A 17,599-nucleotide genomic window follows, 5' to 3' on the forward strand; every position below is an offset into this window, starting at 1 on the left:
TAATTTTCTCTAATTAAAATTTGCAAAGCATTACCTAAGGGCATGCACTAAAGAAAAGGAAATCGACAGTAGATGAAATATCATGTATAGTTACCATGACCGCATATTTTATAGTTACGACCGTATTTTTCTGCTTTTGTGCAAAACTGAAGGTGAGCTGTTTGACTGTAACTCTACTTGGTTCTCAATCACGCGAAACAACACGTAGTCTCCCTCGCATCCGTTTTTAGTGTCGGTCGTCACGCAACGAATGCGAGGGAGACTAAACAACACGAGGCTTGTGCTCAACATACTGATGAATAAGGAATTTTAAGCATAACGAGACCTGCATTCCAATGACTCTTTATTGGGATGAACAAATACAGATAATTGTGCAACTTTTTCGAATATATCGCAGTTATGCTGTAAAGAGTTTGCCAAAGTCTTTGTTGACACATTTATGAAATGTTGTACAACCAAAACAAGGCAACGATCAACACACTCGTGATGATAGCTGAACAAACGATAAACTGCTGAAGAAACTGTTCAAAATTGCAAACAAAAAAATAAACAAAAAACTTATCCTCACTGTTATTGATGTAAGTCCAAGACTTCTAGATTATATTCTTCTGGAAACGCATTTGTTATCTAGAGAGATTCCAATATGCCAGGAAATATGGCGTCCATGTTGTTATAGAAAACCGAAACCTAGACTCGGGCTTACCACAGGTAGCCCTAGTATTTAAAGAACAAAAGCAATGTGAAAAGGATTATGGTCTAGAGACAGGGGTAAAACGTCATCTCGCTTCAGGCTTATTTGACGCTGAATATATGTCCAAACGGGCGGGCATAATATCTAAATATAGCTAAATATAGCGGCCCTTATCTAATTTGCATGAATTAGCGTATTGTAAAATTTTACGCCTGTGGATCGTGCTTAGGCTGCGTTCATTATGTATACCGCAGGGGGAGGGGGGAGGGGAGGGGGGGGGGGACTTCAGACACGGAGTGGCCGAAGTTTTATGAAATCAAATGTAATATTATTGGTGAAAAAACAAGAGAATATGAAGTATACTTAATATTCTCTTGTGAAAAAACGAATAAAAAATCTAATAAATGAAACCTAGAGTTTCTCATCCTGCAACCAAAGCACGAAATACCGACCGAAATACCACTCTCGTAAGCGACCATCTTTTGAATTTCCCGCATTGTTCCCCATATAAACTCTAAAAAAAACTCTCTCGTAAGCGACCACTCTCGTAAGCGACCGCGACCACCTTCGAGGTTAAAATTTTGGAATTTTTCATTGTTTTTCCTCTCCCGTAAACGACCACCCAAGAGCCAGTCAATGACAGATCCTTTAACAGTGAAAATTTAAGAACATAGAGTTTAATCAAAAAGAGAAAAAAGAGAGACAAATTTTTGTTAATTAATAAGGGAGAAGAAAAGCTTGAGTCATACAAATAGAAATGCTTAAGAATGATAAGCCGAAGAAATAAAATATTAAATTAGGATTAGATTAGCAAGGAAGTTTTTTTTTTGTTGAGTTGCTTGTTTTAAGTTAGCTGAATTTGAATATCTAGGACATTTTTGTTGTACTGTAGTACTGATGCATGCTAGCTCTCTATAAATCAGTCTGTAATTTTGCCGCTTTAAAATGGGGCAGGCAACCAACTGTAGAGGTTTTTCAGATGCAATGAGCGCACAATCTCGTACCCAGATTCTTCCGGCGCCTGGTTTGGTCTCTAGTACCCAGATATAGCCTATATTTTCTACTGCGCAAACCTTTATTTCTTACCGCACATTTCGTCGAGCATGCGCAGTAAGAAATAAAGGGTATGGGTACGAGATTGCTTATGGTATTAAACTCCTAGAACGAATATCGAGACCTAAAATAATAACCGTTACTGGAATTCACACTTGTACATCATAACAGCACAAGGATAATCTTTTAGAAGGCGACTTTGACCGCGGACTGGATCTTTAGCAAAGAACTTCTAAGCGCAGGAAAATGGAAGGGAAACAGGGACGTAGCCAAGATTTTCCGAAGGGGAGAGGGGGCAAATTAAAATTTGCGCTATTTTTTTTTATTTGAGCCCCCGAAAGACCGAACCCCCCCCCCCCCCCCAAAAAAACTTTCAAAAAAACCGACGTTACGTTTTTTTTATTAAAGGTAAAAATTCAAAAAGCTAAAATTTAAAAATTACCGTATAAATTCTAATGAGCCGCCATTTTGCTGCCAAGAGGGTGATAGGGTAAGATGGTGAATTCTTGAAAGAAACTTTGGGAATAAAACTGTGTAGCAAGCCTACGTTATATCTTTACAAACAAATAGTTGTTTGATTTTATAAGTAATTTTTATTAAATCATTCCACTAATAAAAACACAATCAATTGCAAAATAAAGTAAACACTAGCAAGTTATACAGTATATAATGCATATCTATAACAAGATTTGATTTCATTAATGTGACATTTATACTAAGGAGCCTTTATTTATTAGAGCAGGGAATAGAATCTTTGCCCTCTGCTCCTCAATAAATAAAAACTGTATAAGTGACGATCATTATAGAGCTTTTAAGTGTGAAATGAAAGTCATTACACGTAATTAAAAGTCTACAATATTTTTTAACAAACTTATACTGATTGCTTTAAGTGGAGGTTAAATCATTGAGAACATTTTTCGCTTTTAATTTATTTAGTAGTTTTTGTGAGCCATTGACAAGGCAATACTTTCCAACTTAAAAGCTCTATAAATCCTGACAGGTAACAGTAACAGACGATAAAGAAATTAGCATTTCAATGCAAAGCGAAAACAAACAAAAAACACAACAAAAAACTGTGATATTGAGACTCCAGCGGAGCCGGATTATCACAATCAATACTCTTGACAAATTTTCTTCAGAAATTGTGTTATATATAAATTGATGCAAGTGAATAAATGCCTCAAGTTGAAAGAATTTCATTGAAATGCTTAATATCTCACAGTCGTGCATTGCAGGCAAGCTAGTAAAACTACAATGCTTTGCATTAGACGAAAAAAGTGCTTCCTAAAATGAAACTGAAGTGATTTCTAACAGAAATTCCTTAGCAGCTGGGCAGATTCAGGGAGTAGCTTACACCAAGCCCTTTGGAGTCAGTTTGAAAATAACGACAAAATATAAAGGATAATCTATGATTATATGATGTTTCTCAATCAAGGTGACAGCCATCCCCCTTAAAATCCGGCGCCCTAAATCCGCCTGCGCTTAGTAATGGCAGAAATTCATAACTAGTTATAAACTTCTGGTATTAGATAAAATAAGGCAAACGCAATAAAGCTCAAAATTATTAATTGCGAATAATTCTAAAAGAAAAAGAAATAAAAACATTCACAAAAAATCTACGTAAATTATACTAAATTGGAATGATTCAAATTTAAAACAATTCGTTCAAAAGTTTTTCTCCGCATTCGCATGGTGTGAATGAATCTTGTATTAAATTTATGTATTCAACTATTTTCCCCTCGTCCCTTAAAGCCAGGGCTGAATTGTTCAAAGCCAGTCTACTAGCTAGTGCAAGTTAGCTGTTTCGGTGGGTCCTGTATTATTACCTCTCACCGCCCACAAAAAACAGATTTTACGCTTGGATATTTATTTCTTTTCATGCTAGAAGTTTCTAATTTTTTTTTTTAATGTCAGCGCGAAGACGCAGCCCTGAAACAATATTATGAGCAAGTCTAAGCATTACTTGCCAGTATCCTACGCTGAGTTCTAGAGGCATTCTTGTGACGTGCCAGTGGTTGTTGGATCTCTCGTGTTAACGGAAGAAGTATCTAGAACCCAGGTTATTATTTGTTGGAATTTAAATCTTCTAAATTGCATTCCAAAATGCTATTAAACTTGCTTTCGCTGACCGAATAGAACGAAGGCTTTGGGGACGATTATTCATTTACGCGTTTGTAAATGAAGTTAGAATATGTTCTTGCAAGTAAAATTCTGTAAAACTATTTAATAAAAATGATTTTTCGATGAAAACCCTGGTGCCTGGGCATGGCCTTTTTACAGCTTTGAAGAGCAGTAGCTGAGAAGTCACTGGGAGCTAGCAAGAGCTTTCCTCTCCAAATCTATCAATTGCAATACCCATTTATTCTGAGATTTACCCCATATGTCTTTGAAAAAATTCATATCATAAATTCATAAATTCTTTTAAATCAAATTGACAACTGCAAAATCCTCTTTTTTAAAACCCCATAAATTCAACTTGTCAATTTTAAAATATATTCTAAATTTCATATTATATTCTTTACAAATTTAAATTGGTGATTTAAAATATCGCGATTGAAATAGTTTTCGATTTTCAATATTACAAATTCCCAATTGATTCCCATTTCCCTTATATATTATTGTAGTAAAATTTTGTGGTATTTACATGCTATTTTTGAAACAATTTGGTTCGCACTAGCTGGTTACACATGCATAAGATAGACAAAATATCTATTTGATTGTTATTTGCTTATCATTGGCATTTGTCATCTCTTAGACCTTTGTATGGTATGTATTAACGATACAGCTGCATATGTTGCTTGTGCTTATGATTGCTAGGGAATCAAGCAGGAGACATGCTCAAATTGTAAGTCCTGGTTCCGAACTCCATTTATCCATTCCTTGACCAGGAACAGACCAGATAAGGAAAATCAATGCATATAAAACAGATGAAACGTATAAGTGCGAACATGTAATGAGTCGAAATTTAACTGCTTATATTGAAATATAAATATTATCATGCTCTTGTATCAAAATATTTTCAGAATTGATTTCCAGGACATCAGAAGGAGTCATTTCATCAAAGGTATTCCTTCCAGAACTTTTGAATGCCCAGTTGTTCAAAGCCTAGGGCTAACCCATGTAGGATTGGTTACGATGTAAACCCTGTCTTTGGATAAGATTCAGGATTAGCATTTATGTCATCCTAGCCCTATAAACTGCAGTATTTACTGCTAAAGCTGTAATATTATAAGAATTACTCTAAAAAATTAACCCCCTATTTTGTGATTGGTTCGCGCACTTAAAAATTGCTAACCAATCAAAGAGCTACTCCTGTGTCACGTGGTCATGAAAGAAAAATTAATCAATATATGAATCGTCTGGAGAAGGCCTAAATACTTTTGGGATAATAATGTTTGTTATTATTGAATAAAAATATGTATGATAAGATATGAAAATATGTTTATAAAATATGGTTTCCAATGTTCTCATTGCTACAGGCTGATCGAGACTGAACGGTGAGTCTTAAGGGAAATGTGGGACCTCTCGCAGTCTAACTTGTGAAATCGTTCTCATGTACCTTTATATATAAGCGCGTTTTCACTCACGTGAGAAGGCAGACAACTTTCTCTACAGCATTTGAGTACAAATAGAGTTCAATTTCCGGAGGATAGAAAATGTATTTTTTTGGTGCACCAACATGGCCGCTGAGACGTCACGTGAAAACGCTCTATTCTGATTGAAGGCAGTATATCACCTAATTTTCGCGACTATTTTCTCGATCAGCGCTTAGCAATGAAAACAGTGGTAATACTAAGTGCAAATACCAGTCTTGCGCTTCGGTATGTGGAGTGGTTTGGTTATGGGGTGAGCGCGGTAAAATAGTTGTCATCAGTGTTCTTCCAGGAGGGCGATAACCAACATAATAATGATGCCAGTGATTATGCCAGCATTTTGCCATAGGAATATGGAGCACCCTCCGCCTTTGGATTGGTAACTGGAGAGCTCAGGAAGCTGTGTGGATAGAATGGAAATTTAGTCTTTAGCAAAAATCTCAACATTAAATCATATTAGAAAAGAGGAGGGGAGGGTGGGGCAACATTTGCCTTCATACAAAATTACAATTAAGATAACCTTTAACCGACTGCAGACATATTTTTAAATATGTCTCATTTACACTCCAACTTCCCCTACCGAAATCCCTCAATGCAATAAACATTTTGGACTCTTTCCAATTGCAATAATCTTGACTCTAATGCTGTCGTTCAAAAGGGAGTTGGTTTAAATAGGTGGGGTTGAGTAAGGGGAGGTTTTACTATTTTAGCCAAAGAAGGAGAACATTGCCAAACTTTGACGCATGCAACCATTTGCAGGGGTGGTGGGGAGGAATTATTTTAAAACCTCTCGGCATATCAAGATTAAAAAACCTGACATCCACCCTCCCCTGACAATAGTAGGAAATGAACACTTACCATGCCGACCAATGATATATACAGAAACAAACCAGATGTAATAGCTAATACCCAGACATGAGACGTGTCAAGGTTCCCCAGGGCTAAGCCCACCACCAAACCGATGTATGAGATGAAAGCGGATGCAACGTTGTAGACCAGTGCTTGTCTAAAGGAGATGCCAGATTTGATGAGCACAGCAAAATCTCCTACGAATCAAGTAAGATGGAAAATACTATAAATTTGTTTATAAACTTCAACTAAATACTCTTGGAAATATTTATCGATTTTCATAGTGTAGGGTACCGCCGAAGTTCTCCCAGTTTGGATAAAATGCTTTGCAGTAAAAAAAAAAAAAAAAAAAAAAAAGAATGATGTAACTGTAGTCTGCGCAGCGATATTTTACTCCTTCCACTACGTGGTTTCGATGAGAATTGCCGAAGTGCCGATAAAATTAAGTTTTCCCCTTTCCTAACAGGACACCCAACCCCTCCCCCCAACCTCCATCCCTTGTGGGCCGCTACACAGGCTTTATGATGGCCCTATGCGCCTCCATACGCGATGAGTCATCATGAGAGTGATGACAAAAAATCTCATGTAATAAGGTACTTAAGAACGAAATTTTGACATCATCATTTGAACAAGTCCGTCAGGGAAAAGAGAGGGAGACGAACATAAGAGAGTTCGGGTTAGGCTTCACGAATTTGCAACGTCCCCTGTGATTGGCTAGGTTTAAGGGCGTGGTTGGGCTAAGAGAGTTCTTCCTTTGTCTTCCTCCACCTTCCCCGACTCCCTTCTCCTTATATCAACAAAAGTAGAGCAGGGATAACGTCTTTAGTTGAAGACGTTCTGGTGATGACGTTTTGATAATACATCAGTACTTTAGAATTTACATACCAAGCTCATGAGGTAGCTCGTGGCACAAGACCGCAATGGCAGTGGTGAGGCCATTCGTAATCGAACTAGAGAAAGCAGCACCAACAGCCAAGCCATCACTAAGGTTATGAAAACCATCCCCAACAATTACCATCCAGGCAACCGATGCTATGGGCGTCGAGGTAGAGATCTCTTTGTGTCCATGGTGATGGTTATGATGATGACGTGCATCAGTGTCCTTGTTTCCTAAATCAATGTCAGACTTACAGGAAGGCTTGATGGGCAGCTGCTTCATGTCATGAAAAGATCCCTCGCATTTAAATCCATTGGCTATTACGCGTAGATCGCTCTCGCTGGAGCTAGTATCGGATCCTCCGGGCGCGTCCTTGGTATACACAGGCATTTTCCATTTATCGTTTCGCGGGATCCCGTAACCCAATCCATCAGACTGCGAAAAATCAGACAGTAGTTCGGTTTCGTTGGCACTACTGGGTGAATATAGCCCTGTGTCTCTCGAATCTGAGTCGGAGTGACTATGAACGCAGTGAGTATGATTGACAATTGGCTGAACTTCATCCACAATAATCTGGCAAGGTATGGACTGTGGGAAGTCCTGCATCACAAAAAAATGTATCGTTTTTCAGGTAATAAAATATTAAAAGGGAGGGAGCCTGATTAACAAAAAGCGAATAATTAAAGTAGCAACAACATAACCCCAAAACGGGCTGTTCGTGTACGTGCCGATCTGCGCTCAAACTGATGGAATGCGCAATACTAGCAGCAGGTAGCAATAGTAGCAGCAGTACGACATAGCAACTTCGGAGCAGCAAAAGCCGCGGCTTCAGAAGCAGCAGCAGCAACAACAGTGGGTATAGTAGCAGGTGGTAGTAGTAGTAATGGGGGTGTTATAATGACAATGCTACAATAATGACAATGATTATGATGAAAGTATTGGTAACGCGTTTTTGATCATCTGTATAGGAAAGGGATAAGTCGTTCCTTTCCTTTCCAAATGATGACAACAAGAACAAGAGTTACCAGAAGTACTAATCACCCTGCCTTGAAGAGGATGGAGACATCTATCGTCACGACTAACTAACCTCGTTTGTTATCTCTTCTTGGTGCTGACTCTTCTCCTGTTTTTCCTGCTTTCTTTCACGTTTTGCTATCCTTAGTTTCATGAGCATCTCCATCATCAAGAACACGTAGATACCACCCATAATAACAAGTCCCTTCCAGACAGGATGTACTTGGCCTTCAAGTTCCTCGATATGAACGCCTTTAAGGAATGCCTAGAAAATAATCCAACAGCACCACACTTCAAACTAGACTTGGTCTAAGCAAACCATCAGATTTAGGAATTTTTTTGGGGGAGAGGTTGCCACCAAATGCCCAAGATCGCATAGACAAACATGGGAATACAATTTATACTGTTAAGGTGAAGAACAGCCATCGTTGATAATCCTGAGGTTTTTATTCTTCGTTTTAACTTCAATTAAAGTATGTATTGTATGTATTTGTATTTGAAGAAGACAATGGCAAGCGACTTCCTTCAGTATCCCTGGATCTGTCCCCTTTAACACTTCAATTGTTTGTCACTTATTAAACTGCATACTGCAAATCACCCCTTGATTCAATTGGATCGGATTGGAATAAGATTTATTACTCGGTGTATTTGGAACTCGATGCTTCATTCTAGAGGGTTTGAAACAGGTAGTAAGTTCAGAAAATAAACTGGAAAAAAAATTACTCGAGGTGTTCACACGGTTCAAGTGTCCTCATTTTTAAAAATTTTCACGTTCATTATCCAAAAAAGTGGACAACGAAGTAAGGTAAGTAAAGAAAGCCAGAGACTATAAGCATGGTGTCCTTGTATACGCCTATGGGTTTCTTATATACTCACATGTGGTATCAAGTGCAGAAAGGCATCACCTGCGAGGGTACCAACAGCCAGAGCCACCAGAAATGACATGACCTTGTTGTAGATGGTCTTGCCAAGACACGGGATGATAGCGATGGCAAACAATGATGATAGACTAATAACAGTAATCGATACAAAACCGTACATCCATACTGTGGGGGAAAAAGATTGAAAAAATGAATGATTCGACGTTTTGATAGACAATTAATTTTGTATTTATGAGCGGGAAAAGATACGGCAAATACCAGGGTTGGAAATGCGTAGTCGTGCTTTAGCCGCTTACCGGTAGTTTAAAGAGGAAATACACACATTAATGGACCAATTGTCCGAAATAGCGGGGTGTCCGTATTAAACAGATTAGTTAGGAAAGTAAATGCATACAAAATCAAGTGTTCGAATAGCGGGGTGTCCGTATTAAACGGGTTAGTTAGGAGAGTAATTTATGCATATCACATGGGCAAAACAAGTGTTCGAATAGCGGGGTGTCCATATTAAACAGGTTAGTTTAGAGAGTAAATGCATACAAAACGAAGTGTTCGAATAGCGGGGTGTCCGTATTAAACAGGTTAGTTTAGAGAGGAGTGTCCAAGAAAATGCGTATCAATAGCACAAAAACAAGCCAGGATGATCTCATTATTACGCAGGTGTCCGTTGTCGGGGTTCAACTGCATTTGATGTACTCAATAAGTAACTAAAGGCCCTCCTGTCACGCGCTACGATTTGCCTTGAAGCTCGGCTTTGCGAACTAGAGTTTTAAGCGCGCAAGTTCCATTGCAACTTGCATCGCAAAAAACGATGTTGCAAGTCTCATAAAGGTAAAAGGTTGTTCTACTTTTTCTGCAACACAAATTCAAACCAGTTGTCAGTCAAACGTATAGTGCACACGTAGAAAGCTTGTACATTTTGTTCGAGAGACAAGTTAGTTGCACGAAAATTAACTCAAATAACACCGGACTAACCTTCAAGGGTCATGCCTGCGTGACTCTCTAGATGTTCTTCTTTCTCGATATGCATACAGGCACCACTTTGCACTTCGTAGACGAGCGAAGGACACAGCTGGATAAAATCATTCACGTTGATCCCTTTTTCTTTGTTGATCTGGTGGAGTCGTAGTAGTTTCTCTTTTTTGATGCACTGCAAACAAAGCTGCATGTCAGTACTGTAAAACACTCATTTAGAAGGTTCAATGCTCTTAGATTCAAGGAACTGGTAACACATTACGGACTCACGGTGCAACATTGCGCGCAATGGTGCAGCCAATCGATGTTGCGAGTCATGCCACTCGATGAAAAAGACCACTGATTTGAAACAAACAGTCGACAGTTGATACTGTATATCACTTTGATAACGAATCAATTCAGCCAAAGGTCCCTTGGGGAAGGCCCTGCTGGAAGGCAAACAAACTTTAGATTTGAAATCAAAAGTATCTCTTATGAGGGAAAGAAGTATTTTGATAAAGTGTTTTGATATGACATTAGTAATCCAGCAAACGTTATTTACACAAATAAAGGAAGTCCGTTTTTTTTTTTTTTGCCATCCAGCAACAGTCAAGTGATTATTTCCTGCAAATGGCCTATTTGTTGCACGCAATGTCTAGAAAACAATCTACTTTAGCGACATTGCCTGTAATATTGCGTGCATTGTAGCACCGTGTGTCTCTGCGCTTACTTTATCATCCTCTTTACTGAGGAGTTGGAACCGCTTTACTTAAAGATAGGATGACTATTGCTAGCCCTAGGGCCATTTCTTTTTTTGTTGTTTTGTGTGATAGACTTGTCCCTAGCAGTAGGATCGACAAACTTTGTGTACAGTGAGAAGGGTAGAAAACAATGGCTCTAAATGAGCGACTACGTTTGCCGAAATGCTTTATCATTAAATCCGCGCTGAGTATGTACATCTGCATTTTAGTTTAAATAAAGTGAGTGTTTTACGGCAGCCGTGTTGTAGGGCAAGCTAGAAATGTTCTCTCTGAGGCACGGGTGAATGAGATTGGATTTCCATTTGGTTACAGTAAAAGCACTGTTCCTTTCCCACTACGATATTCGATCTTTGGCTGACCCTTTTCAGTTTCAAGCGAGGGTCGTTAAGGGGTAAAATAGGAGCTTGGATCAGTTGCCTATTTTGGGCTGGGAAAATGAGATTCTATGCACTGAGAATGGGATTCACAAACAAAAAAAAAAAAAAAACAAAAAAAAAAAGAAAGAAAGAAAAAAAGAAAAAAGCGGGCTGGGAAACGAGATTAGGATAGGCCCCCCTTCTGGATCCTCTCAAGTGATAAACTCGTCATTTTAACTTTTTTCACTTTTACAATCTACTCCCTGGTTATTCCCGATATTTCGTTTCTATAAAATCACGTATATAAAAACCTCCATGAAATGTTTGTCTGCCTCTGTTATTTATAAAGAGACGAGTCACGCAATATGATTTCAAAGTGAACCGAGTATAACTGAATTGAAAGACATAAACATAGTTGTTAAATGATGCATAAAGATTAGACTAGTTAATGGCTGTCGTTCAAACGAGTAAAGTCCATGCAGGATATTGTCACGATACTAGACTGCAAAGCTCGTTCGAGGAGTTGAACTCGATGGCTGTTTACGTCAAAGTTGACCGACCCCAGAGCTCATTTTCCGAAGTTTCGAATTCCCCGTAGAGAAAAACACACGACTAGCATGTACTCATAAAAATAAGGTCATCTATCTTTGAAGTTCACGTAAACAGGCTCTTAAAAAAACTTATACTACTTACATTTTTATGGTACTTCCTTCGATGAGTATCGCCATTGTTGCTTGTGTGATGTTTGTCGTGATGATCTGTTGTACTTCGCGTTAGACCTTCTATCTGTTCGTCGGGACTTGTCGTTACTGCATTAGTACTCGTGATATTATAAACTTTACCAATTCTCAGAGCTTCCAGTAAGCCATAAAAATCATTTATAGTTATTTCACTTGACCCGTTGTTTGAGTATTGCTCGAATACCTTGCGTACAAAGCTCTGAGTAGAGTTATTCACGACCAAAGTGTCTTTGGTTGATGCATATTCAAGAGAGCAATTTGTACTTCGAGAAACGTTCGATGTAGATTCGGCAGTGTTGGTAAATAAACCAGCGAGGAGCATGAACAAGAGTAGAACATTCATCTTGTATTTTAGGAGGTATTACAAGTCGCTTGCCTATTAAAAGAGCAACACGAGACTGCAGCACAATTATTCCTCGAATAGCTTCCAGCGAGCAACTCCGTCTTCTGAACAGTAATGAAGAGCGTAGGATTTCCTTGAGAAGCGAATTATTTATACCACTTGCAAATTAAGAAACGGTTAAGCCAAATAATGATTTCTTATTCGAATAAACTCGCGTCACGAACCTAAAAATGATGCAGTAATGAAATCGGATCCTTTAAGAAACGAAATACGACCAAGTGGCTAGTGTCTTCACTAATCTAGTGTTGTATTATTATAAATTAAGATTTCGTAATCATAATAGTGCTATTCTACAAAAAAAGAATTTAGAAAATGGGCGGCAATTTGCAGATATCAAAAAGCTCAGTAATAAACACAAGGATTACTACAGTATCTGTTCATTTACAGTTTTTGGCAGGCACTTTTTGCTGGCCAACCTGAAAATGCAACAAGAAACCACGCAATCAGACAATCAGAAATGGAGTCGAAGAAATGAAGCGAAACGGAAGAAACAATAGTAACAATTATTCTATTGATTTACTTTCATAAACACAAAATTAAAGTACTTTAAGTTACTTTTTAAGAACCTATATTTTCGGTGTACCTAAGAAAAGTTCATTTCAATTCATACCTTAGGACCCTTGTGAAAAGGGATGAAGATGACGATGTTCGCTCGCCAAGACTGCGCCACGAATAAGATAGCGAGTTGCAAATTGAATAGGTGACGCCAAATGCTTCAAACAAAATTAAAATACCTGTTGATCCAGGAGTATGTTGATAAAACAACTCTAATACAAGCACCCGCTATTGTTTATGCAAAACACTTACAGCTTGTGTTGCATCGAATACGCTAATACTGACTGATTACAAGACAGCCCTAAAATGTGGAGGATTTCTGCTTGGTGACGCTAAAGAGTTATTACATACATTTCATCGGATTCCGGATCTATTTCCGAAATAAAATAAAGTACTTTAGGGTCGGCGTGTAGGGTAACAGCGTCATCTTGTTACTGATAGCTCTAATTGAGCTAATCTTAGACTATAGCGAGTCCACCTATTCTATTACATACATATTAAACAGTCTTTTCTTTTGTTGATTGCCTAGTTTTAGTACTCTATAGAAAAAGCATACATTTTCAGGCTAAGATAGTTTTGAAGGACAACTGTTTTGTGACATATGATGCTAACGTTTTTGTTTGATTAAGGTTGTAAAAATCTGTTTTCTTTGACATTTTAACGCCATTGTGTTATAATGAAGTTCATTCTACCGCTATTTTGAAATATTGATGCATCTTGTGAGAGCTTTTAGAAGAATTAGATGAGAAGTCGCCTCGATATCGTAAATACGTCTTAACCCCTTTCAAAAAGGATTATTTCTAGATAATACTATTAAGTCTCGTAAAATAATTTAATGGAAGCGAAATCTGGTCAAATCTGCATATTGAAAACCAGCTTTATTTATTCAGATGATTGTGAAAAGAAATATTTAGCTCACTTTTATATTAAACGTTTGAAATAGCAGCTACGAAGAATGGAAAAGAAAAAATACAGCGCCAAAGCACAAATGAAATGAGAATGAAGATATAAACAAACGACTGAAAAAGAAATAAGACAACTGGATTATTGTTATAATATGTACTAAATAATTAAGCCTTTTAACAACTCTTTACAATGAAGCACTGAATTGACTTGAGTGAATGAAAAAACAACACTTCAGAGGTTTTCGTTCGGTATGAATACGGCAATTCCGAGCACTATGCAGAATGAAAAATGGCACTTCATAGGCATTACACCTGACCAGAGTTCATTTTCTCTTGCCAGTGCCCGTGGAATTCGATTTTTGCGAAGAGACGAAAACTGGAGGGGGGAAATGAAGTTCTATCAGGGAACTCTTACATACTCAATGATGGCAGCTATGAATTCCTACTTAGTGGCCAGTTATTAAAGTCCACACAGTTTCCCTAACTTTAAAGTATCAGGTTTTTTCCCGAATTGCTGGTTTTCAATCATTCCCAAGAGAATAAATTTTAAAAAGACACGGCGGCCATGTTGGATGATGTAACAAAATAGACTAATGACGAATCTTTTGTTAAATTCATCCAACATGGCGGCTGTGGAAATCACCAATGAAGTCTATCCGTACATAACTGTTGCTGCGATTTTGTGGGTATTGTGATAGGAATAAAAATCCATCTTAGTGTTACGGTATATAGGTATGTTGAGGTATCTGTTGCAACCTTCCCCCAGAAAGGAGAATCATGCAATCAGACGAAAACAATCAGAAATCAATTTTAAGTCGTGGCGGTGTAATTCACGACAGCACCATACTCTTAGGACTTAAATGTGCGGTCTAAAAAAAAAAAAAAGCTATTTAAGTGGTATGGTATGAGGAAGTCCCTGTTGACGCGGGACCCATGCAAGCAGAATCGAGTATTGGCAGAGCAGCGGGAGGAAGCATTTGTTGCACCAGACATAACGGATGTTATTCAAGTGTTGTTGAGTAATTCAGTGCCGGCCTTTAAATGCCATAATAATTTTCCTACTAATAAACTTGGTAAACTGAAATGTAAGAAGATATAACTAGCTAAAAACTAGTGTGAGCTGCGTCGGTGTTTTTAATGAAACAGTAATGATGAAAAGGTAAATTATACACCGTGAAAAGATGAAAAAACTTACTGGCGTTTCGGACGCTAGTCCTACGTCGGAGTAAAAGAGGAAACTGAAATGTAGCTTAGCCAGCAGAATATGGGTGGTATTAAAAGTTCAATACTTTATGCCAACTTTGGTCAACCTTTCACTCACCAGGAGCAATTATTTATATGCCTTAATGAATTTCTAAGGGAATTTTGCAAGAACACAACAGTAATTCATGTCATATGTAACAGTCCTTGAAGGATAGAAAACTGCAATACATATTCATTCTATTTATGCAGGGATATATTCTGATTATAAGAATCGACGGAAAAATAATAAGATCTGTTTAAGTGCATAATTTGGACAACCAGGAGCTTTTCTGTCTTTCTAACGATGGGTTATATACTTATATACCACTATCAGCTAGTGCTCGTACGTGACCCGAGAGAACCGGACGTGGCAGCGACGTCATTGTTACAAAAACAAACTTGAAACAAATTTCAACATTAGCCAACAGACAGTTTTAGCTTCCCGTTTTATTCATTTCAGACCAACTTTCATTCTCTTGAGCATAAGATTCTTTACTTCAGTTGTATCCATTTTAATGTGTCTTGTCATGCGCCACCGTTAAATAAAGATGATACTCTAGGGAATGACACGTGGTCTTAAATGGAAAAAATATTACGCCCAAGTTAATGCATTCCTATTCGTAACATGTATTTTTCGTTCTTTTTAAGATTGTCTAATTGCTACAAAATTTATTTTCATTTAGGATTTCCTGCCGTTTGTATATTTGAGCCCAGTTTACTTCACTTAAGGCCTGAATAGTTAACCTCGTGGCCGCAAATATTTGTAGACGTAGTCACAACTTCCCCAGTGTACAGTTCGGATAACTAATCAAAATAATATCACGTCCAAGCATAATTCAGGTACGCCTTAGAATATCGGATGTAATCTTATGATGAACGTTTAAACGCCAAGAGCTGTTAATGGCCCTTATGCTGTTGGTCTCCTACGCAGAGCGTTTTCACGCGATGTCACTGCGGCCATTTTGGTGCACCAAAACAATACATTTTCTATCCTTGGGGAAGTGAACTCTATTTTTATGCAGATACTGTGCAGAAAGTTTTTATTGTTTGTTATACTAATATGGCTGCCTTGTGACGTGAGTGAAAACGCTCTATTATGGGTCTGAATGGTGCGTGATGCCACTAATAGCGGTTACGTATGATCACGTCGCAGTAATTAAGTCATGTGGCGAGAACGTGAGATAAACAGCGAGGAAAAGGGAAATGAAGACCACCGCTACTAAACTCTAAAGGAGGGAGGGGGAGGGGGGGAGCAAATTAGGCTTCCGAAGTTTCGAACGACCGTTGTGCACATGTGCAATACCGCGCTAACTAATTATGCAGTGAGAATTATAACGGTTTTCAAAGTGAGAGACGAGGAAGATTTGAGGATAGGTGGCAGATAGACAAATTATGTCTTACGACGCCTGAATTGATGGTTTTCAACCATTCCCAAGAGAATTAAATAACAAAAGACACGGCGGCCATGTTGGAGGATATAACAAAAGAATTCATTGACAATTCTTTTGTTAAGTTCCTCCAACATGGCCGCCGTAAAAACCATCAATTTCCAGTTCAATGCTACCCAAAGATTTTTGAAGCTCTTATTCCTTCTTACGTAATTAATATATAAAAGCAAATGTTTGTGTAATGTTTTTACACTCTGGACAACAGCCAAGTGTGTTAGTATAATATTAGTTAAAATAATCATGAATCGTAATAATAGAGTGCAAACAATTAGAGTGCACGCACTAAACCCGTGAAACAAATACTAACTTTTAGTACTAAATGGTGATAAACAAACAATAGAAAACATGGTTTTACTTCATTCGCTCGAATGAACTGAAATAATTACTATGAAAATAGAACCAGTTCTTAAAGTATTCTTTACAGTAAAAAAAAGCCGTGCTTGAATCAGTGGTTGCAAACACGCATGCTAAATCCGTTTTTTTATTGTACGTTTTCTCATTCTTCAATCCAGAGCTCATCGCACTCTTCGCATTAGAATGTTTTGATGCGCAAAATATGAAGTAAATTCATTTTTTAATTCTTTAGGATAAAAAATTTCGAATGTCAATTCCGTGAACCACATTTTTTATTTCATTTTTTTAACAAGAATATTTTGGGGTATGCTTATGCCAAATTTCTAATAATAATCGCTGTATAAATTAGAATAAAAAAAGTCTCAGTAATATTTAAAAAGATATAACTAGCTAAAAACTAGTGTGAGCTGCGTCGGTGTTTCTAATGAAACAGTAATGATGAAAAGGTAAATTATACACAAAAATTATTAAATTATTAAATTATTAAATTATTATTAAATTATTAAATTATTCGCAATAACGATCCCACCAAACCAGTTTCCCGCCATTTTAATCTAGCTAACCATTCTCTTTCTGACTTCATTGTTTTCGGTCTTTCTTTGCTTAACGGCAACAATGATTGTCGCAAGACCAAAGAAATGCGGCTTATTCACCTATTGGGCACTCTTAGTCCCAACGGGATTAATGAACGCTTTATTTTCAACTAACCTTTTCTTTTGTCTTTTGATTGTTTGTTTTTGTTTCCTTGCCTACCTTGCTCTCATTGGTTTCTTTTGTCTTATTCTATCATATATACACTCCTTTCTACCACTTCTTTCTCTTTTACTCCGACGAAGGACTAGCGTCCGAAACGTCAGTAAGTTTTTTCATCTTTTCACGGTGTATAATTTACCTTTTCATCATTTCAGTAATATTTAGTTTTGTTA

The 17,599-nt window shown here is 37.6% G+C and overlaps 1 protein-coding gene across 1 annotated transcript; it reads right to left on the reverse strand.

The window, feature by feature from the left end:
• Positions 1-2,127: 2,127 nt before the first annotated feature.
• Positions 2,128-13,247, reverse strand: LOC116305073 (zinc transporter ZIP6). The gene is made up of 9 exons (XM_031714906.2): positions 12,977-13,247; positions 12,780-12,882; positions 11,720-12,585; positions 9,931-10,105; positions 8,954-9,123; positions 8,151-8,342; positions 7,072-7,663; positions 6,196-6,383; positions 2,128-5,737 (listed from the first exon to the last, which is right to left on the reverse strand). The coding sequence occupies exons 3-9, from the start codon at positions 12,107-12,109 to the stop codon at positions 5,615-5,617; spliced, it is 1,830 nt and encodes a 609-aa protein (XP_031570766.2). The 5' UTR covers positions 12,110-12,585; positions 12,780-12,882; positions 12,977-13,247; the 3' UTR covers positions 2,128-5,614.
• Positions 13,248-17,599: the final 4,352 nt, after the last annotated feature.

Source organism: Actinia tenebrosa, unplaced genomic scaffold (genome assembly GCF_029948245.1).
Source record: "Actinia tenebrosa isolate PJP-AT-01 unplaced genomic scaffold, QUT_ActTen_1.0 PGA_scaffold1__47_contigs__length_23844297, whole genome shotgun sequence".
Classification (NCBI taxonomy): domain Eukaryota; kingdom Metazoa; phylum Cnidaria; class Anthozoa; order Actiniaria; family Actiniidae; genus Actinia; species Actinia tenebrosa.

Excerpts from the sequence above, each read along its gene's own strand:
- LOC116305073 (XM_031714906.2), bottom strand. The coding sequence starts at position 12,109 with ATGAATGTTCTACTCTTGTTCATGCTCCTCGCTGGTTTATTTACCAAC. Across the intron at positions 9,124-9,930 it reads CGCAGGCATGACCCTTGAAG|TATGGATGTACGGTTTTGTA; the intron begins GTTAGTCCGGTG and ends TTTCCCCCACAG. Across the intron at positions 5,738-6,195 it reads ATATATCATTGGTCGGCATG|CTTCCTGAGCTCTCCAGTTA; the intron begins GTAAGTGTTCAT and ends CTATCCACACAG.